Source organism: Eleutherodactylus coqui, chromosome 8 (genome assembly GCF_035609145.1).
Source record: "Eleutherodactylus coqui strain aEleCoq1 chromosome 8, aEleCoq1.hap1, whole genome shotgun sequence".
NCBI classification, from domain to species: domain Eukaryota; kingdom Metazoa; phylum Chordata; class Amphibia; order Anura; family Eleutherodactylidae; genus Eleutherodactylus; species Eleutherodactylus coqui.
In genome coordinates this window covers 110,976,456-110,998,283 of record NC_089844.1, presented here as the reverse complement: position 1 = coordinate 110,998,283, position 21,828 = coordinate 110,976,456, and the positions used below count along the sequence as shown (strand labels likewise).

Here is a 21,828-nt window from a genome sequence, read left to right as displayed (position 1 = left end):
GGCTGGAAGAATTTGATTCGTTGTTTTTTTGTTGTTGCTGATTTGGACAGTGAACGCTGTGGTCCCCTCTTGCTATTTGTCCCCGCTTGAGTGGCGAGAAGTATATCGGTGGGGTTTGTGCATGCCCAGCTTAAAGAAGGGTTGTTGGTTGTAAGTGGCGTATCGTTCGGGGCTCTCTCAGAGTATGTTACATTAGTAAGACCGTGTGTCTTTGAAGAAGTATGGTCGCTTTGTGCAGTGTTGTTTGGATCTTCCAGGCCATTTCGTGTTTTTTTGGAGGTAGCGCATAGGTTAGTTTCTGCTTTATTAGAGAGTGTCTTTGTCTGTTTATCACAGTAATTTGTGGCTACCTCTGAACTTATATATTAAAGTCCACTGCAAGGGGATTTTTCAGGGGATAGCAGTGCACTCGCAGTGAGCTTCAGTGCAGAGACAAAGTGCCTATTGGAGTCTGTGTTTCCCACTGCATGTGGGAGTCCAGGACCTGTGGGAGCCTCTTGATATGTATCTTTGTTATTTGGGGTACTTTGTCCCCTTTTTGCTAGTGCTACATCTGACCCGGTGAGTGACAGAGTCGGGGGTCCTGTGCTGTAATCAGCGCGGGCAGGAGATGCCTCCCGAGCCACAGCTGTTCTGCTTCTGACGGCTGCGGGGGGAGGGGTCCCTGCTGGGAGCCTCCGGGGAGAGCTGTGTGTGGCAGGAGAGGTTCTGCTACTGTTTTCAGGCTGGGGACTGTTTGTGCTGTTCGGACATGCAGCGGGGGAGAGAGCGGAGGAGCTGGCTGAGTCAACTGCAGGAGGCTCTTCCGAGCTCCGGCGCTCGCGGCTGCTTGACACATCGCCGGCGTCTGTTATCAGCGGAGGATCACCGAAGAAGGTAGGCAGAGGACTTATCCTACCTTGAGGAGGTTTAGGGAGGCTTCTGCTTCCGCGGCGGTAGGTATCCTCTCCGGCAGGGCTAAGTGTGGTTTGCAACTGTTCCTCCTCTCTTCTGGAGTGCGGGAAACTTTGGCCGCCATCTTCTATCTCCTCACCCCGGCTCCGTGTGGTGTAAAAGTCCGTGAGTCTTTTAGGGGGAAGCTTTTTTTCTCTTTTAGGCATGCTGCAGGTGTTGAGGAAGGATTCCGCAGGCAAATGGAGTTGTTTTTGGCTTGTTTTCCCCGTCGCTTTACAGGTTATCAGGGGAGGAGTGTTAGAGTGCGTCCATCTAGGTCTCCTTCTAGGCCACGCCCACCGGCGTTTAATAATTTTGACAGCAACTGTGTATGGCTAATTTCACAGGGGGAAGCGCGATATTGGGCCGTTATCACGCTTGGTAACGTGTGTTTTTCCTGCAGATATTAGATATTTTTGTGTCAAAAACACTTGGCATCACTTCAAGGAAGTAGCGATCCTCCATAGGAAAGCTTCAATGGGAAGCCTCGCATTTCATCGCACTCACGTCTACCTCACATGCTGTGCAATGTTTTGCCCGGCCCTATTGAAAATAATGGGCGAGGTGTTCCGAGGGAACGCTAAACATAGGACTTGCACTTAATGTATACGCCCTCATTACAAAAAAATAGGGTTCACATTCGTGCAAGATTTTATTGGCCATGTCAAAACGGCCTTATGGTATATTCAAATAGAGTTGTTTTTTTAAAACAGATTCTGACGTGTCCTCTGCACCAAAATGGTTTTCAAAAAGATTCCATTCCGCAGTTCAATGTTTATAGTCATTAAAATGCTACACGACCACAAAAATACCTTATACAACAGTATAAGGTATCACAGAAAAGCAGAGCCACTCCTGTTTTGAATCCTGTATATCCCTTTAGCTCACGGGGCTAATTACGCTCTCAAGATGCCGCAAACCTCTATAGTGGGTGGCCAGGAACATAATTACTGAACTACCAACTGCCACTGCTAAAGCAGGTCACAGGTACAGTAGGGAGATTTTGGTGCCTTTGGGCATTTCCTAGGTACCATGGCAACCAACATCTTTAACGGCCTGCTTACTTCTTGGATTTAGCAGATACTTTAAAAATCTCGTTTTCTTTTTTTATTCAGTTAAAAAATAAATTAGAATCCATGCCAGTGCCATTTACAATGGTTTTCTGCTGCTATCCAGGGCAGCTAGCTGGAAAAAAAATTGGTCTACAGTATCAGATTGGAGAACGTGTGTGGTATTGCAGATCACTCCTATTCACTCTATTAGACACAACCCACATACACACTTGGCATTTAATTGTATAATGAAAAGCTCTTGAACACAGGAGTGCCAAAAGTCCTGGGATAGCAGCATGTAAATTGATTATGAAGTGGCATTACCTCAGGTGACAGCTAGGGAACGCCCACTACTGTATAAGTTGTGAGGTTGAACACTGGCCAGTGTGCTCATGGTAAGATTATTATGTGAATTATCAGAACTCGAAAGAGGCAGGATGGTGGGTGCTACAGGTGGTACATTCCATTTCTGAAGTTGTGTGGGCATTTATTATTGCTCCATCTAGAGGGTCACATGTGTACCGGAAATATGTCATAGTAAGCATTACCACCCACAGTTGACAGTGCAATAGCTATTCACGGATGCTTAATGATCTCAATCGGCAACGTCTAGCTAGAACTATCCATGCGAACAAATGAACAACTCCGGCGGAATTCACATTCAATGCAGAAGTCCCAATGTGCATTACTCCTGCAGGTCAGTGTAGTGCTCTTTAGCTTGTATGGTATATGGGAGCAGAAGACCCAACAGAGTGCCTCTGTTAACAACACTGGACACAGTGCTTCACCTGGACTCAAGAGGTTACCAACTGGACCCTAGAGCACTGGCAATATGTGGCGTGGTCCGATGAGTTACAGTTCCAATTGTTATGGATTGATAGTAGTGTATGTATGGAAAAGACCCATGAAGCCAGTTGTCAAAGAAGGCACTGTGCGTGCTGGTGGTGGCTCTATAGTGGTCACTGACCAATGCCTGCTATGAGTCACTGCTTGGTGACCATTTGCAGTCCTTCACTTGACTTAATGTTCTGCGGTAAGAGAAAAATAGTATTGAATGACAGCCAAGCAATATGAATTGGCGATATATATATATATATATATATATTATAGAAAGATAGATAGATAGAGAAAGGCCCATCTACATGCAGGGGTGATCTAATGCCCATTAGTAGCTTATTACCTTCATTTGAATGTAAATGAGCCTCCAGGAGCTGTATGCAGAGAACAGCAGGTGGTCTGTTCTCTGCATTCAGCTCTATTGTTCTACCAGAGGGCTATCAGCTGAATACAATGGAGAACACAGCGTGCAGTCCCTGCTACAGCTCTCCAGCCAAACAATGGATTTTATGCTCAGCTAAAAATCATTGTTCAGATGAAAAGTAAAGGACTGTAGCATTTACACGCAATGATTATCGCTCAATAATTTCGAGCGACAACCGTTGCATGTAAATAGGCCAAGAGATAGAGAGAGACATGAACTTTCTTAATATACTTTAATATTATTGTGGGCTTACACAATGTCCAGGATGGAAGACCACCTTAATAATTAAAGTAACTATTTGGAGATATATTCAAAGAGTCAAGAGCAGTCTGACCCCTAGGGCCTGTACTGATCAGTGGGAACACTGCTCCACTTTGTCCTTCTGATTGTTAGCGGTCCAGGAGATAAGACCCCACCAATCATACATTGATTGCCTATCCACAGGACACCCCATTAACTGATAGTCCCCCTGAAACACCTTTGAATCCTTTTAATGTGCCATCGTATTATTTTGCAATCCCTCAGAAAATAAGATCTCACCAAACTACAGAGAAACAATTTTCAGGATACTTAGGAATCTAGAGCAACATCTTGGTAAAAGCTGTACTTCAAATGGCATCTGTTCTCACGATATAGCCTAGGCTATATAAAAGTGGAAATAAGATACTATTAATATAATCCTAACCGAGTGCTGATAGGAGTATAGGAATTACTTGCTGATAAACCGTTGGCTATACTACTGTATCCATTTCTAACTTCTGCAAACTTCTCTAAGCTATTTGACAAAATCTTCTGAAATATAATGTAATCCCCATATCCTTAGTGGAAACTTGATGGAGAAGAAGTGAAATTAAAACATTAATGCCTCTTTGAGTTCCTTGTGCCGTGTAAACAGATGCTTGAATCAGCGAGGCATCTTTCAAAACTGTCCTCCTTCCATTTCTGGAACACCGTCTACAAATGTAATCTTTTCTACTTTTCAGGTTCCATAATTACCAGTTGACCTAGTTACTTATCTTACATACTTCCAATAAGTATACGGATAGTCAAGAGAGCAACAGATCGTAGAAAGGCAGGAATAACTTTCATCAAAGCGACAGAATAATTTTGTTCTATATTCATTAGGTTTAGAAAATTGGAATAAATATTAAATGTTCAGGAGGTTAAGCTCCTTAAATATATAAAAAAAGAAAAAAAATGCAAAGTGGAAAAAAAAAAAAAAAAGAAAAAGAAAAAATATGAGATGGATTTCATTATCTACTGTCTGTCTTGTCGTCCTCCAAGTATGCACGGGTTGAATTAAGGAAAAAGGCAATTTCATAAGCAAGGATCTGCTGGAAATTGATTATCACTGGGCAAGACACTCAAAAAAGAAAATATCCGGTGTCAGTGCACATCTGCGTATCTGTCCTGCCGTGATAACTGCTTATTTGTACATTTTTACGATATTTTGTAGCATGCTAAAACATTCATTTATAAAGGGGATAGAAAAAAAAATACAAAAGTAAAGCAGGCTGTATCAGTTTCTATGGCAACCTGCAGTAATATGGAGAATACAAAGAAATCTTGATTTAGCTCTTAGACTTACTATCCAAGTACCAAGTTTCAACCAAGTTTCATTTTTTTAAAAATCCTAAATGAGGCCATAGATGAGCGCATCTCGTGAACTCCGATGGCCTCATGGCTTTTACTTGTATTCGATCCACCATAGATATGGCAAATACGTTGGACTAGCTGACCAGGACTATTCTCATAGTAAAGGTTTGTGTTGATCAGATTAGATGACAGCATAATACTAGGTGTTGCATTACTGAAATAACAGAAAAGCATCCTAGGCACACTCATCAGTGATCGCCTCTTCCTGTCACACATATGACTATATATGTCTTAACTGCAGTGGGTGTCATAGCAGCCTGGGGCATTCTGAAGGCCCCTGGGTCTACCATGGACATTTGCCTTTTAAGGACGTGCCTGCAGCAAGTCGTTAATAGGCCACCTGTTAAAATGCTGTATAGACGATAAAACAATCGCAAGTTCAAGTCCCCTATGGTGACTAATAAAACAAGGTAAAATAAAGGTTTTTTTATTATACAAATATTGAAAGTAAAAAAAAAAAAACTTTTTCCGAGTCATCGCATCAAAAAAAAAAAAAAAAAGTTAAATAAATTGCTACATCCGTATTGGTCCAATTTATTAAAATATCACACTATTAATCCTGCATGGTGAACGCTGTCAGAAAAAAAGGCAATGGCAGAATTGGCCTTGTTGGGTCACTACTTCCCCAAACGAAATTGAATAAAAAGCGATCAAAAAGTGATAAAATATCGCCCCAAAGTGATTTTTAAATGTCTTCGAATATATTATGTGGTATGTGTAATTGTGCCACTGAAAAATACGATTCGTCACACAAAAAACAAAGCATCATGTAGTTATTGCACTAGAAAAATAATAAAAAATTGTGACACTTTTGTAGGAATACTAGAACTGCAGACTGTAACCTGGATGCAGGGTAATCAATGACCCATGGTCATGAAAGGGTTAATTGTGCCATCACGAATAATATATATATATATATATATATATATATATATATATAAATAAAAGCATACTTATTTTTTCTTGTTGGCACTTTCTTCGAACTCTTTATAGTCAGTATGTGCTTTTGTTAGCTTATGGGAGGGTCAACGTTCTTGTTTGCTTGAATGTGCAGTAGTAACTCTAGTGCTCACAAGAAAATCCTGTACTAACTACAATGTAAACATGAACACGATCTCTTCACTTGGCACTCGCTCTTGGACAGCTATGTTGGAAAAGCAAGATTTGGCTATGGCTGCCTGTCCACGGGCGAGTTTGAATTGCGTTCCTCGTGGCAATAATCCGGCCGCAGAGAACGTAGTTCAAGCTCTCTATAGCGTTGCTATGGAGAGCGCTTCCCCCCTGTCCACAGGCGGAGAATCATTGAGATTCTCCGCTCATGGGCAGCAAATCGCAGCATGCTGCGATTTGCCGCGATTCTCCGTGGTTAGCCTATCTATTAGATAAGGCTGACAGCAGAGATCCGTCTGCCGGCTTCTGCTCCGCCGCAGGATATCGCAACGCCCGTGGACAGGCAGCCTTAGGCTTGTTTCAGACTGCAGGCACTGAATGCAATAAACAGTTTGTGTCAATAATGTGGTAGTTTGACTATGTGTGGTTTGAACCGAACTCAATAAAGCCAAACAATATGAGAAGTACATTACTCAGGAGGTCATGCTGACGAAACCATGCATGAAAAAAATTCCCTTGCAGAGAGTCATGCTTAAAGGAGGAGTTAGGATTTGAGACTCTCACGTAGTTTAACTCAGTGGAGTACATCTGTTCCACCCCAAGCTTATATATTTTACAAAGGTTTTAGGCGTTATAAGGTGCCCATAAACCTTCAATAGCTATCAGCCACATGATTGTTTGGCCAATATCTATTTCTTCTGACTTCTCCATATACATGCATGCTTGGCTGTGTTTTCAATGGGCAAAGGAGAGATGGTCGCTGCCAGGCAGCTATAGTGGCAGCTTATCTCTGTGGACAAAAAGAATCAAGTGCTGAAATCCAACATGCCTAATCCTTCTTTCACTTACCATCATCTGTTGGGAAACCCCGACACATTAGATAGGTCCCACAAAAAAAGGCACGTTTGGCCAACTTCTCTTTAATATGTATGGGAACCTTAAGCCATACGTTTTCATGTACTTAAAGGTTATGAAAACCTTTGTGTGTGTGAAAAATAAATACAAACATATTTTAGTAAGTCCCCGCAGAAACAAAAAGGATGCACTTATCTGTTTTATTGCATTGAGTTTTCCTTCTCATACAAAGACTCAGACTTGGTGCCCAAGCTCTCCTGCATTCAAGTTTCTGTCTTGAAGGCCTTCAGAGCACTAATCAGCTGGTCTCTCTTATGAATACACACAAACTTAGCTCTACCTCCCCTCTCCTATTTCATAGGCTGAGTAGCATAACTACACCCACTCAATGCTACACAGATAACTACACCCACAGCTATTTTGTTCTCTGTCTGGGCAGGTGCCCCTCATTGCTAAGGGCAGAAAATTCACCCAGATCAAATTACAGTCCTCTGTAATAGTAGCTTTCTCTGTTCTGTTCTCCTGATCTCCTCCACTATTTCTTGGCTTTGTCATACAGCCATCTGTAAAGCTCAGTGGAAAGGCAGTGAATGCAACTTCAAAACAGAGGATAAGGCTATAGGAGTAGCTGTCCCGTTACTCATACAGAATTTGCCAACATTTCAGTCCTCCAGTCTGCAGTGCCTTGGAAAACAATGCAAGCGGAGAAATTAAATAAATCACTTAATAACAAAACAAAATTTTTAACAAAAAACAACAACAAAAAGTGTTCACTTCTGAAAAACACTGATTAAAAAAAAAAATTTAAAAACTGGCTTTTAATTATTCAAAAACATTGCAGATTTTGACCACTGCACATCAACATAGGACAAAACATTCTGCAAGAAACCGCAGAGCTAACATATTCACAGATAAAATAAGCATATTTCTCATACTTCCCAGAAGCACAGAACAACAAAGACAGTTTTCACAAATCTCGCCATTGAGTGCTAGTGTGTGCACGAGTAACTGCATAAAACTAGCCCCAAGCTACAAGCCTGACTATACCCCCTGTATGCTGCTGCTGGAACACATGCACTCACATGAGAGCTTGGAAAATATGTCCATCTTGGTCTAGAAGAAAATCAGTCTGAGGATCGACGTAGATGTCATTTGTTCTCCGAGAAAATGTTCTGGCAGGTGTGATGGTTTAAAAACCTGCCAGCTGAACAGATCAAAACAGTCAACGAATCAAAGGTGGTTAACAAAAAGCGCTTTTCCCTGTCAGAAAGCCGCTTGCTTTAACTATCGTGTGAAAAAGGAAAAGGACAAATGCTCTTGCCTTTCCAATCATACCAGACACGTACAATCAATGTAGGCTCCTGTTACAAGAAAACACCATCTGACATCGGATCTAAAATGATGCCACTTTGTTTCTTCTAGAAGGCTGCAATAGTTAACCCTTTCCAATCCAATGTCGGGCCTGCCCCGACATCATCATTTCCCTCCACAGCTCCAATGTCGGGGCAGGCCCGACACTGCAGTGCAGGAGTGCATCTGCACCCGATCGGCAGACACATCGGGTGCAGATACACTTGTGCACTGGTCCCCATCGAGGACCCCCGAGGAGAAGGCAGAAAGGGTTTTTAACCCTTTCTGCCTTCTCCTTTACACATTACATAGCGCTCAATTAGCGCTATGTAATGCATAGAGATTCCGGCCGGCCGGCGATCATGTGACCGCCGGTGTTACCTGACCCCCGGTGGTCACATGAACTCCGAGCCGGGAGCCTGCACTGTGGGACCTGCTTACATGACCGGCGTCTTGCGCGTTCTCCTTCTGTCTCCCGGCCCGGCGATCATGTGACCGCCATGTGCCACCTGACCCCAGCGGTCACATGATCGCCGAGCCGGGAGGCAGAAGGAGAATGCGGAAGATGCCGGACAGGTAAGCAGGTCCCTCCACGGTGCAGTGAGCACCTGCACCCTCCTGAACTCTGTCAGTTCAGGAGGGTGCAGGGAAAATGTATTTTTTCTCACCCATCTTCCCCAGCTCCAATTTATTTGGAGCTGGGGAGAATGGGTGAGAAAAAATAAATGGATTGGAAAGGGTTAAGGAACCTAAGTATATTTTACCCTTTGCATCTTAAGCATTTTTTTGTTTTCTTAATGTTGTTTTTTTTATCCCTGCCTTCCATGAGCTACATGTATTTTTAGTTGATCTCTGTATGAGGGCTTGCTTTCCTGAAGCACAAGTTGTAAACATTTATAAGTGGGGCTAAATGGAAGAAAATGCAATTCCATTGACTGTTTGTACACCATGCAGTACAAGTGAATGGTTATCTCTATTCATCAGATTGGCGTGATGAGGACTATACTAAATGTATAAAGTTTTTTAATGTTTTACCACTCAAAAAAACAAAAAAAAAAACTTTCTGTTGCCAGATTTTGAGATACTATAACTATGTAAAAATTTTCTTATGCAACGGCTTGTTGTTTTTGTGGGGCGAACTGTAATTTTATCTTTTTCATTACTTTCTTTTTTTTTAAATTTTATATGCGAGGTGACAAAAAACAACAAAAAAAAATATTCTGGCACTGTGAGTGACATGCATATGTAAATGAATTGTGTCTAAGGAATGGGTGGGGGAAATAGATAAGGATTAGAAATTAGGTTCATTCACTGATATGATTTACATAATTGATGTATTTATTGGTTTTGAACATTTACCACCTTAAGGGCTCATTCAGATGAGCGTGTTTATGAGCGTACATAAGTCCACACAAAACCGCACGTCTATTAGAACAATTGGTTGTGTTCACATGTCACAAACACGCACACTTGCAAAACATAAGACATGTGAGCACCAAAGGTCCGTGGTGCGTGTCAATATTTCCCGCAAGGAGTCCCCTTGTCACTGAACATTGTGACAGCACTGTCACAGTGGTCAGTGACAAGGGGACTCCCCGCAGGAAGTAAAGAATCCCCTGCCACAGCTGTCACAGCTGTGGCAGAGAATCGCAAAGCTCTTCCATTGCTTTCAATAGTGATGCCGCTGCTGGCAGGCCCATTGAAAGCAATAGGATGCCGGCACCCCTGCAGTGATTTTGGGGGAAGGGCTTTAAATAGAAGCCGTTCCCTGAAAAATCATTCCTAGTTGTAGTAAAAAAAAAATCTATACTTAACTCTCCGCCACTGTCGGTGCTCAGGCACATCTAGCTGCTTGGGTCCTGTCACTGCAATTAAGTTGTTTCAGCAGGCGGGGATATAAAATCCCCGCCTGCTGAAAGGGCTGCATCTGGTTGGCTAAGCGCTCAGCCAATTACAGGCAGCGCTCAGCCATTAATTGAATGAAAGCTGAGCGCTGTCTGTGATTGGTCACAGCTAGAGTTGAGCGAACATACTCTGCCAAGCTTGATGCTCGTTCGAGTATTAAAGTACTTGATGGTGCTCGTTACTCGAACGAGCATCAAGCCGTGTTCGAACCCTCCCCAGTTTTTGGCTCCTCCGCGCCAGGACGCAGCACGCGTCAATGGCAAATTTTTTGTCTGACAGGCAGAGGAGAGAGGAAGGGGGAAAGAGAGAGAGAGACTAACCTAGAAAAAAAAAAGCTTGGAGGGGGGGGGGGAAGGGAGAGACAGAGAGAGAGAGAGAGACAGAGAGAGAGACAGAGAGAGAGAGAGAGACAGAGAGAGACAGAGAGAGAGAGAGAGACAGAGAGAGAGACAGAGAGAGAGAGAGAGAGAGAGACAGAGAGAGACAGAGAGAGAGACAGAGAGAGAGACAGAGAGAGAGACAGAGAGAGACAGAGAGAGAGACAGAGAGAGAGACAGAGAGAGAGACAGAGAGAGAGAGGGAGAGAGAGAGGGAGAGACAGAGAGAGAGAGGGAGAGACAGAGAGAGAGAGGGAGAGACAGAGAGAGAGACAGAGAGAGAGAGAGGGAGAGAGAGGAACCTAGAAAAAAAACAAAAAAGCTCGGCACCCGGCGTCCCACATACAAAACTGCTCGAGTCTCCCATTGTAGTCAATGGGGCTCGTTACTCGAGTAGAGCTCTCAAATTTTATGAAAAGCTCGAATCAAATAACGCAGACCCGAGCATTTGGGTGCTAGCTCATGTCTAGTCACAGCGTTTAGCCAGTCATAGGCAGCATTTGGCCATTCAATAAATTCAAAGAATGGCTGAGCGCTGTGACCAAGCACAAAAAAGTATCATGTGAATTATGCTGCAAGATTAAGGCTGGGTCACACAGGGTGGATTTGCCGTGGAAATTTCATTTGGAATTTCGCTGCGGGAAATCTGCCTCTGGCCGCCAATCCCGGGATTAGCAAGCCATGTGGACGAGATTTCTCAGAAATCTCGTCCACATGAGGCAGCGAATCCATCGCGCCCGTGTTGCACTCCTCTATGGGAGCACCGGCTGCAACGGAAAAGCGTGCAGCCAAGCTGCTCCAAAACTCGCGACTAACTGCTGCGGGGTTTGAAGCAGCGCTTTCCCGGCGGAAATCTCGTGGTTTTTTGCTCCGGCCAAACCGTGAGATTTCCGCCTGGAATATGCCGTGTGGGAACCCAGCCTAACACTGTAAAAAAAAAAAAAACTAATGTCAGAATTGATGAGTTTTCTTTACCTGCTCTCAAAAAAACCCCAACTACTTAATAAATGTTTTACAATACATTATATGTATACAAAAATGGAAACAATAAAAACTACAGTTCGCCACACGAAAGTTATGGTTTTTGAAAAGTGGAGATCAAAATCCCCTAAAAAGTGTTGCGTCCTTTGGGCCAAAATAGGCTGAGTGCTTAAAGGGTTAAAAGGCTATAAGGAATAATAAATAAATGCATGTATACCCAACATGCTATACAATTTATATAGGTTTCATATGCAGTTTACACACTTCTAATCGAAAGCATGAAGTAAATGGCATTAAAGCGCCTATTTTTTCACTAGACGTCGCTGAGACTGACAATATCAGGCGCTGCACTCTCTATCTTGGAAGTAGTAATATATTTTACCTTTCGGCAGATTCAATAAATAGGGATTAAGGCCACATCAAAACTCTTGAGGCAAAACGTGTTTCTCCGCATTGGAGGGCAGATCAGATAGCGGTAATATGTTTCTGTAAATCTCACACAAAACATACTGGGGATATGAGAGTAGTAATTCTTCTCCAACAAAGCAGACAAGGACACATCAACATGAATTATTTATCGATAATAAAGCACAGTACCTGCTTTATGAAACATCTCTAATAGTTCTTGGCGAAGTGATTTTTCCAGGTTGAAATAGTTATTATCTTCATCAGGATTCTGGAGGAATAGAGGGATGTGCTGCAAAATGATGATGCGCTGACACCTTTGCTGTTTGGCTATGGCCAGCTGCTCTGCAAGCCACTTGTCTTGATTTTCCTTCTGCTCGGGGCATTTCGATGCATCGAAGAACAACTGTGTGTTTAGAACTAAAAAGAAAACTCCACCAACCCAGAAGGAGAAGTAATCATCACCCCAGTTGTTGCAGAAGGCCTGTATAGTCTCCGGGGTGGGTGTGTTGCCTATGTCATGATTGCCACTGACAAAGACCATTGGGATATCAGGGTTAGTCTTCAGGAGGCAATTTTTCAGATCACGTTCTTGAGCTTCTTTCCATTCAATTCCTGAGGAAATAAGCCAGAATTAGACCCACCATGTAATATCTTGTGAGAAATACATAAATCAAGGAATTTGGGGCAGCCAGTTTACCAATGTAAGGGCCCTATCAAGAAAACTCCACATATCTCAGTTTCATGGATCCAATATGGACTTGAAACAAAAGAGAACTGGATGTTGTGGTTAAGGGGTTTTCTTCATCTTAAAAAGTAATGGCATACGACTAGGATATGCCATCACTTTGTGATTGGTGGGTATCAGCTCTGGGACCCCCATTGATCCTGAGAATGAAGGAGTCACAGTACTAATGTAGGGCTCAACCCCTTGACTGGTTTTTCCTGCATGGCGTGTGGACAGGATGCAAAAAGCAGTGAGAGGTGGGCATCAGAGCTCTGGGACCCTTACCAATCCTAAAAATGGCAATATGTACCCTACAGTGTTTTTAGCCAGTACAGCAACTCCCCAATCACTTTTTGTGCAGCACACTACAAAACAGACCCATTCAAGGGAATGTGGATGACTGGACTTTCCTATACAGCCGGTTCTCTTGGAGGGTTAGTGTGCAGGGAGAACTCTGAAAAGGATGTAGTGCTACACCAGCATTATGACCCCATCATTCTCATAAATGAATGGCATATCCTAGTGATATACCATCAGTTTATATGGTGAGGAAAAAAATCCTTTACTGTAAAACAGTTACACTAAAATTTTCTTTAAAGGTCATTTCTATATTTAAATTATACATCTTATTCTTTACCCAAAAAAGTTCTTGCAAAATAAACGTAAGTATGTTTCAGTGTAAAGTTTTCCTTTAACACAAAGCAAACTTTATATTATCCCAAAACTATAAACTATTTAGGGGCTAAAAGAAAAATAATGCAAGAAATAGAGAAAAATGAAACAAAAACAAACAAAGGGAGTTTCAAAGTATAATTCACTTGACTTAATAAGAAAAGATGACTGAGAGAGTTAACAAGGCATGAAAGAAATGCCATTGTAGCCAAGAAAATTGCTCTGAAGTCCTGGGTTGTATTTTGCTTGCCGTGCTATGTCTCAAGTTTATGTGTTATTAAACTAGCTTTCTTGAAGCATTTTTCTACATTTTGAAATACACTAGTGTCCATTTAGCTGCCTGTATGTGCACATTATTGGTTCACCTTGCGCTGTGAAAATAACCTCTATGCTTCATCTCAGCAGATCTTCGCCACAGAATCCACACATGCTTTCCCAAAAAAGTATTGCTTCATTTATCACTCCCACTATCACTTATCACTTTTATATTAACTGTGGATGAAAGGGGGGAAAATAACAAAAACTTCAAAGAAACTTTAGACGTCTGATTTTTATGCTGAGTTGGAACTATACTACAAGAAAACAAGGCGAAAAATGTACTTCATTAGCAAAATATCACTGCTGCTTCATTAGTTGGATCTCTAAAGTATCGCCCCTTTTAGAACAGATGCCTTCTTGATATGTTCTCCCTAGAAAAGGTACAAATATCATCTACATTTTCAAAAACTTTATATTTCATTACCTCTACTGGAAAGGATGACAGCAAAAATCTAGAGAGCTTAGGGTTAACCTCACCTCTGTACCAGTTTAAGACGCATACAGTATCAATGAAAATGTTCCTCTATTATGTGTGACAATTTTCATTGACGCCCATGATCCCCTTAGCTCAGAAGGTACCGATTCACCTTGTGGAGATCCAGCTGGTAAGGAGTCTTTAGGGCATTTTAAACTACAACCCTTTAAAGAGCATTGAAACTTTATCATGTTGTAAGACAAACTAGAGACACCCACCTCTAAAAAATGAGCATTTAACACAACAATCAGTAAAAAGATATCCACGACTTTGTTGTCCAACATTAAAATCCACTGAATACAAAAAGCCAAAAATGCCAAGGAGCACAGTTGTGGTCATGATCTTGGCTCACGTGCTCTTGTTGCTGCTGCCGTGGTTGGTCACTTTTCACACTCCTCTGCTTCATGCGGTAGATGCCCTGTTGCTGTCAGCTCCAAGTCTCTAGCCTCTGCCTATAGAACATGTTCACTTGCCTTCCCCATAAGGAAAGGGCTAGTGAACATCCTGCTAATCTTTTCCCAACCTATTCCCATATAATACTAGCAATATTAGGCATCCTTCTCCTAAAGTGGATGGCTAAACAATTTGGTTCCACCAGCTGTTAAAGCCCGGTGGAAGCAAATTGTTTATGCATCCACCTTAGGGAGAGGATGCAAATGAGCATATAATGTTCTGAGCTTGTGTCCGAGGACCCACTGTCAGGCCAGGACACACTTCTACACTCTCTACGTGAAATGGATGGTGCAGAAGACAGTTAGTTTTATAAGGAAAGATTCAGTAAGACTAGTAATCTTTTCATTGAACCTTCTACTCTTGCTGGGCTTAGGAGTCCAGTGGGCGGTCCTTTTCAGTGATTGACATATATCCCTGTATGCAGACTCATACACGGAAGACTGTCAGTCACCGAGTGGGATCACCCACTGGACCCCTAAGCCCAGCATGAGTAGAGGGTTGAATGACTATTGATCCTTATACAAGTGACAAGAATCAGCCCATTATAATGAGCACTGATTGACAAGTAGCAGAAGAGGATTACTGCTATGGGGGACAAATGCTCATTACTATGACAGTTTGTCCCCATACTTGGCAATACATCTCCCCGTTTACATGAGAAGCTGTGCTGCTAACCAGCGGTCATTTTTATGCCGGCATCAAAGCTGAGATCAGTCAACAAATGTTTGCTTGTCGATCAGCAGATCGCTGGCTCATTAAAACAAGCCGATGATAACCAGGCATGGAATGTCACCCTATCAGCCTCTGTAATAGGAACTTTCTAACCAAACTATATCTCTATTAGCTCGGCTCCTCCTGACTGCATATTGGGCCGCATTTGAAATGTGGCGAGTTCCCTTTAAGAAAATGCATGCTAAAGTTCCTTTTATCTACGATTACATTTTGTTTACAAACTGGAAAGATTCAGTGTGATAACCATATCCTAGTAAAACACAACTGGAAGGAGGCAAACATTTTTTCAATGCATGTAAGTAGAAACTGGTTAATATTTTAATGCGAAGAGTAAAAACTGTGTAATATGGAAAAAAAAGAAAGAAGTATCTGGCAACTATTTACTCATTTGGATGGAAATTGCGTTTAAAGTTTGTTGGATCCTTCCTTCTCCGAAAAGCTCCAATTTTCAAATACAGCCATGGACAAATATAAGTAAAACGGAAAGGCAATGGACCATCAGCAAATCCATTATGTAGCATGCCTACAATCTAGAATTGCCTTTGGCTAATGCCTAATAAGGACTGCCTGGGCAAGCACATGCAATCTTACAACTGCTTGCTGAACATTTTTATAAACCCCTGTCTAAAATATCAGTAATGGTCAATGATTCAGTGTTATCTTTAGATCAGTACACATATTATATGGAAAGACGGCACGTTATATAGGAGAAGACCTGAAGTAACAACACACATCAGTTCAAAGTTTACTATTTGTGCATTATGTCTACCTAAGGAATTCTTTACTACTGACCCGTCATGCAACTTATTCATGCAATAAATTGAAAGACGGCATAAGCCAAGAAAGGGATGTGAGCATTTGGTTTAGCAGATAATGTTAAAGCCCCTCTGAGAACAGGCATGTTTTCAACATGCTGCAGGAAGTCAAGCAGAAAGAAGACTTGTGGCCAATATGATAAAGAACCATTTGAAATACCATTGGGATTGGCGAATTATCAGTAATCGCCGATTACTAGGCAAACAACACTGTGTATGCATGGTCTAATGCCCATGAACCAACAATAATGTATAAAGTAACCGCACTGACGGCGATTCCATCATTTCTTCTGTTACCAGAAGAACATTTACTTTCATATTACACATTTATTAAAAAGAGATTTGGAGTCACAAGCAATAAAACAAATGCAAATATATATATATATATATATATATATATATATACATATACACACACACATACATACATACATACACACACACACACACACACACACACACACACACAAAATAGAATTCCCTGTAGATTACAGATTGTACAGTGGGTAACCAAGTGTAAGGGAATAGATATTTGTACTTTTCTAGCAGGATGTAGCAGAGCTGAAGTTAATTTTCGCTTATACGGTAATGTGGGCAGATAGGAGTCACATTTACCATAGAACAAGAATGTGAGGGTCTTTCCACTAGTGGATAGACGTTTACATATACAAAGTATAAAAACCTGGCCTCAGATTAACCAATTGGTAAGGATTAGAGATGAGCGAGTATACTCGCTAAAGGCAATTGCTCGAGCGAGCATTGCCCTTAGCGAGTACCTGCCTGCTCGAGACTGCAGGTTCGGGTGCCGGCAGCGAGCAGGGAGCTGTGGGGGAGAGCGGGGCGGAACGGAGGGGAGATCTCTCTCTACCTCTCTCCCCCCCGCTCCCTCCTGCTGACAGCCGCTACTCCCCGCTCCGGCAACCGCACCTGCAGTCTCGAGCGGGGGAGATACTCGCTAAAGGCAATGCTCGCTCGAGCAAGTGCCTTTAGCGAGTATACTCGCTCATCTCTAGTAAGGATGAATTGTCCTTACAAATGTTCACCGTTAAAATACTGTCATTGTTAAAAAAAAATAAAAATACCTCTTCTAGAAGTACCCTGTTGTACCACCGCTAGCTTGGAGACCAGATGTGATATGGGTGGACATGGGGGTTCTAGTACCCTGTTGTACTGCCTATAGCTTGGAGACCAGATGTGATATGGGTGGGCATGGAGGCTCTAGTACCCTGTTGTATTACCTAGAGCTTGGAGACCAGATGTGATATGGGCAGGCGTGGGGGCTCTAGTACCCTGTTGTACCGCCTCTAGCTTGGAGACCAGATGTGATATGGGTGGGCATGGGGGCTCCAGTACCCTGCTGTTGCAAGATCAGTGCTTCAATCAGTCTCCTACCCTGTGCAGATTGTGCAGCAAGCCCGTACTGAGAAGAATGGAGGACATGGGACCCCATTTTCGGGATCAGTGGGGATCACAGTGGTGATATTCCCACCAATCAGCAAGTTATCCTGGTACAACCCCTTTAAGTGATTCCCTAATATATTCCTGGCATGTGCAGAGAGGTTTCCCTGGTCACAAACACTTTAAAAGGAGTTTACCCATTAGACACTTGCGGCATAACAATATGATACACCAGAAATGTCAGAGTAGGGGTACTTCTGTGTGCTACTGATGTATTTCCTATACATCTATTGGGGACTGCCCAGGTATGTGTCCATTTCTCTGTCAGGAATGAGGGTGCAAGTAGCTGGAGACCTACAGATCAGACATTTATAGCATATCTTATTGATACATAATTAGCTATATAGCTAGTCCCAGAAATGATGCCACTTCCTCAGCAAATTATAACGCAGAGGCTTCTTCAACCAGAACTGTCAGCATTTTAATAACATGTAATCTACTTCTGAAACAAAAACTTCTTGTATCTGATGCCTGGATAAATGCATTTGTTGATCTGTTCTACAAAAGGTACATCCCTGAGTATCCAAGTTGTCACACAATATCCGATTAAAGTGTAACAGTTCAGCCACCCAAGGCTATGCAGAGATTTTAATGAGATGTCATGCTTGATAACAATCCCTCATATTTCTTATTACTATGCTGTGTGAGGGAGATAGGTTTAGCTTTAAACGTGACAACTTCACCTTAATTCCTCCCTCCTGGCTTTTACATAATGTACAAGAACAAAAAGCTCTGCTGCTTGATTTTAAAAGGACATTGCCAATTGTCGGACTTAAATTATATGTGTATACGATAAAGGTTCAGAAATAATTGCAAGAAGTGCGATAACTCCATCAACCTTATCCTGCATTACAATGACTTGAAACAGGAGCAGGCCGCTTTTATAAACGCCGCTAAAAGGACGTGTCATAAAAGTGGTTTTCAGGATAACCCCTTTCATGCTAACCGTCCTACAACTTAGGGGACAGAAGTCTGATGTAAAACTGAATTTCAAATGTAGCCAAGCAAAAGTGTAAGATTTATCCATGCGGCAAAGATGTCCAAATGGACAACCCATCACACTTACAGTTTTAAAAAACCTTGACTTTTATTTATAACACCCCTTGCCCCCATAGACATCCACCAAGGAGGACAATGATATTCTATCCCAAGAATCCAGATGGTCTCGATAACACAGCAAGGGTATAAAAAGAAAAAAGGAAACCTATAACAGAGCGCAGGTGTGAACTGTATCAGGCAGTAAATGAAGGAAAATAGATTCACGATGTGCACTTACATCACAAGGGGTTGGTGGAGAAGACACAGATTAGCCATTGGAAAAATTTTCTGAGGGTGATCAATGAGTGGAACAGGTTACCACGGAAGGTGGTGAGTTCTCCTTCAATGATATTCTATCCCAAGAATCCAGATGGCCTCGATAACACAGCAAGGGTATGAAAAGAAAAAAGGAAACCTATACCAGAGTGCAGGGGTGATCAATGAGTGGAACAGGTTACCACGGGAGGTGGTGAGTTCTCCTTCAATGGAAGTCTTCAAATAGAGGCTGGATAGACATCTGTCTGGGATGATTTAGTAAATCCTGCACTGAGCAGGGGGTTGGACCCTATGACTCTGGAGGTCCCTTTCAACTCTACCATTCTAGGATTGTGCGCTGCGCTGGCAACAGGGATTGAAGTGAATGGTTATAATTTGCAAGTAGTGCTACAGTATATGCAGGCACTATATACTAAAATATGTCTGCAGTCTCTTCAATGCTACATAAGTCAATGGAAAAAAGTGAATGTAGAGCTGTGAATAACAAAGTACAATCATATCTGGTTAGACATAAAATAGATAAGGAGGTATAGGAGATAACTAGGATATGGATCCATTATCTGATTGGTTGTTATTAAAGGCGCCCATATACAGTACTGTGTAAACATTTTAGACAAGTGTGGAAAAAATGCTGCATAGTGAGAATGCTTTCAAAGCTAGAAGTGTTCATAGTATTTTGTCAAATAACAAAACGCTAAGTGAATACACAAGAGAGAAATCTAAGGCCTCCAGCACACGGGCTGAAATTCCGCGGCGGGATTTCCCGCAGAATTTCTGCCCATGCCCGCTGCCATAGGATTGCAGTAGATAATGCAATCCTATGAAGACACCCGCGATTTGACCAAGTGAAAACTCATGTGGTAAACAAATCACGGCACGTCTTATTTCAGAAACGTCACGGCTGACGCGCCGACTCTGCTCTGCACATGCGCGGCTGGGTGCCAGCAGGCACATCGCTGAGCAGAGAGAAGACGCCGGAGGAGGTGAGCAGCGGGTCACGGCTCGCAACCGCTGCGAGAATTCTTGCAGCTGGATCCGACCCGGCCGTCTGCAGGAGGCCTAAATCAAATCAAGGTTTGGTGTGACTACCTTTCGCCTTCAAAGCAGCATCAATTCTAATAGATACACTTGCACAGTTTTTGAAGGAACTTGGTAGGACGTTTTTTAAAAAACATCTTGGAGAACTAATAGATCTTCTATAGATGTACGCTTGCTGAAATCTTTTTGTATCTTCCAGGCAGACTGGAAGATGTCGAGAACAGGGGTATGTGGGGCCACATCATCACTTGTAGGACCCCCTGTTCTTCTTTACGCTGAAGATATTTCCTAATGACATTGGCTGCAGGTTTGGGGTCATTGTCCTGTTGCAGAAAATGTTTTTATTTCAAATCAGAGCTTAAAGAGAAGTCTGGCTGAGGCTTTCTCTACTGTCTCCATTGAAAACACATGAATGCCTTGCCGATAGCTATTGAAGGTGTATGGGCACCGTAAGAACTTGCTTTTTCTTTTTTACTGCTACTTTCCAACATTGTCATTCTCTCTTTTCAAAACGGGTATATAAGCGATTCTAGTCACTGCAAAACAAAAGACACCAAAGTAGCCTTTATGACACTTAATAGGATTTCCTTGGTATATTTAAGCTCATTAAGGCCAAGGCTATAAGATGGCTTTAAGGACGTAATATATTGCACTCCTGCTTAGTTAAATGGCTGAGGAGACGTGACATACTGCACTTTGCTGACCAGGTTTATGAATGCGTAATCCTTAAATGGGAATATAGTGCTGCCAAATAGGGACATATGCCTATTAATATATGTCATCAAAAGCAAGTAAAACCTGATTCTGTATGATGTACATGCCAGTTTGTCACAAAGAAAAAAAAAAAGAACTACTGTAAATAAGTCCTTACATTTCTCAATGCAAATCATGTGCATTAGTCATGGGCCATAATAATCAACGGTGTTGCCTCCAATCTCAATTATATATAGAAGCACCGCAGCTCAAGAGTGCAAAATGTGTATATAGGCTAAATATCCAATTTCAGAGACACCAATTGCCACTAAAGGGGGTTCAATAGTATGGATGAGTTATCCTTCGTATAGGCGATCAATAGCAGATCAACAGTAGTCCAACACCCGGCACCCCTGCTGGTCAGCTGATGTCATGGAGCTGCAGTCAGCCGGAAGACTGAAAACACCACTTACTGGTAGTGATCTGGAATGGTACTGCAGCTCTCTGCCACTGAAGCCTATGAGAAATCGAAATGGTGTTTTGAGTCTTCTAGATCAGTGTTCCCCAACTCCAGTCCTAAGGGACCACCAACAGGTCATGCTTTTAGGATTTTCTCAGTGTTGCACAGATGATGTAATGATTGTCGGTCCCTCAGACATTGCTACAGGTGTTCTTACCATAGGATATCCAGAAAACATGACCTGTTGGTGGTCCCTGAGGACTGGAGTTGGGGACCCCTGTTCTAGACTGCCATGCCTTCCTTAGATCAGCTGACTGATAGAGGTGCCAGGTTGGACCACCACTGATCTACCTATCCCGGTCATCCATCGTTTTGGACTGTAAAACCCCTTTAATGTATTATGTAGATGGCCCTTTATTTGAACGGTCACATGTAATGCTACATTTCCCCTGTAGCAGTCACTACACCCAATGACAACAGATTTTCAACTCCTGGAAGTAGACAAGGAGACTTCCCGTTCAATGACTATGAGCAAAGTCTTGCAAACATTAAAGATTAGTGCATACGTAAGGAGTTTTTGCATTGGCAGATTTGCATTGCACAGCATTCCAAGATATTGAGCAGATCAAACCTTGTATAAGTCCTTTGGTGATGGCTATTGGTCAGTAAAGTCAGGCAACTCTAGAGGAACTTTTGACAGTATCTAAATTCTATAGATAACATAGCATTGGTGCTTCTACCACAAAGTCATATAATAATGCAATCACTTCCAACTGTACATGTAAATG

General features: G+C 42.3%; 1 protein-coding gene across 1 annotated transcript in view; it reads right to left on the bottom strand.

The window, feature by feature from the left end:
* Positions 1-21,828, bottom strand: part of CPPED1 (calcineurin like phosphoesterase domain containing 1) — a 67,950-nt gene that overhangs the window by 25,497 nt on the left and 20,625 nt on the right. The window contains exon 3 of the mRNA XM_066576208.1: positions 12,078-12,500. Within this exon, the coding sequence (XP_066432305.1) occupies positions 12,078-12,500 (423 nt within the window). The remainder of the gene's footprint in view (positions 1-12,077; positions 12,501-21,828) is intronic.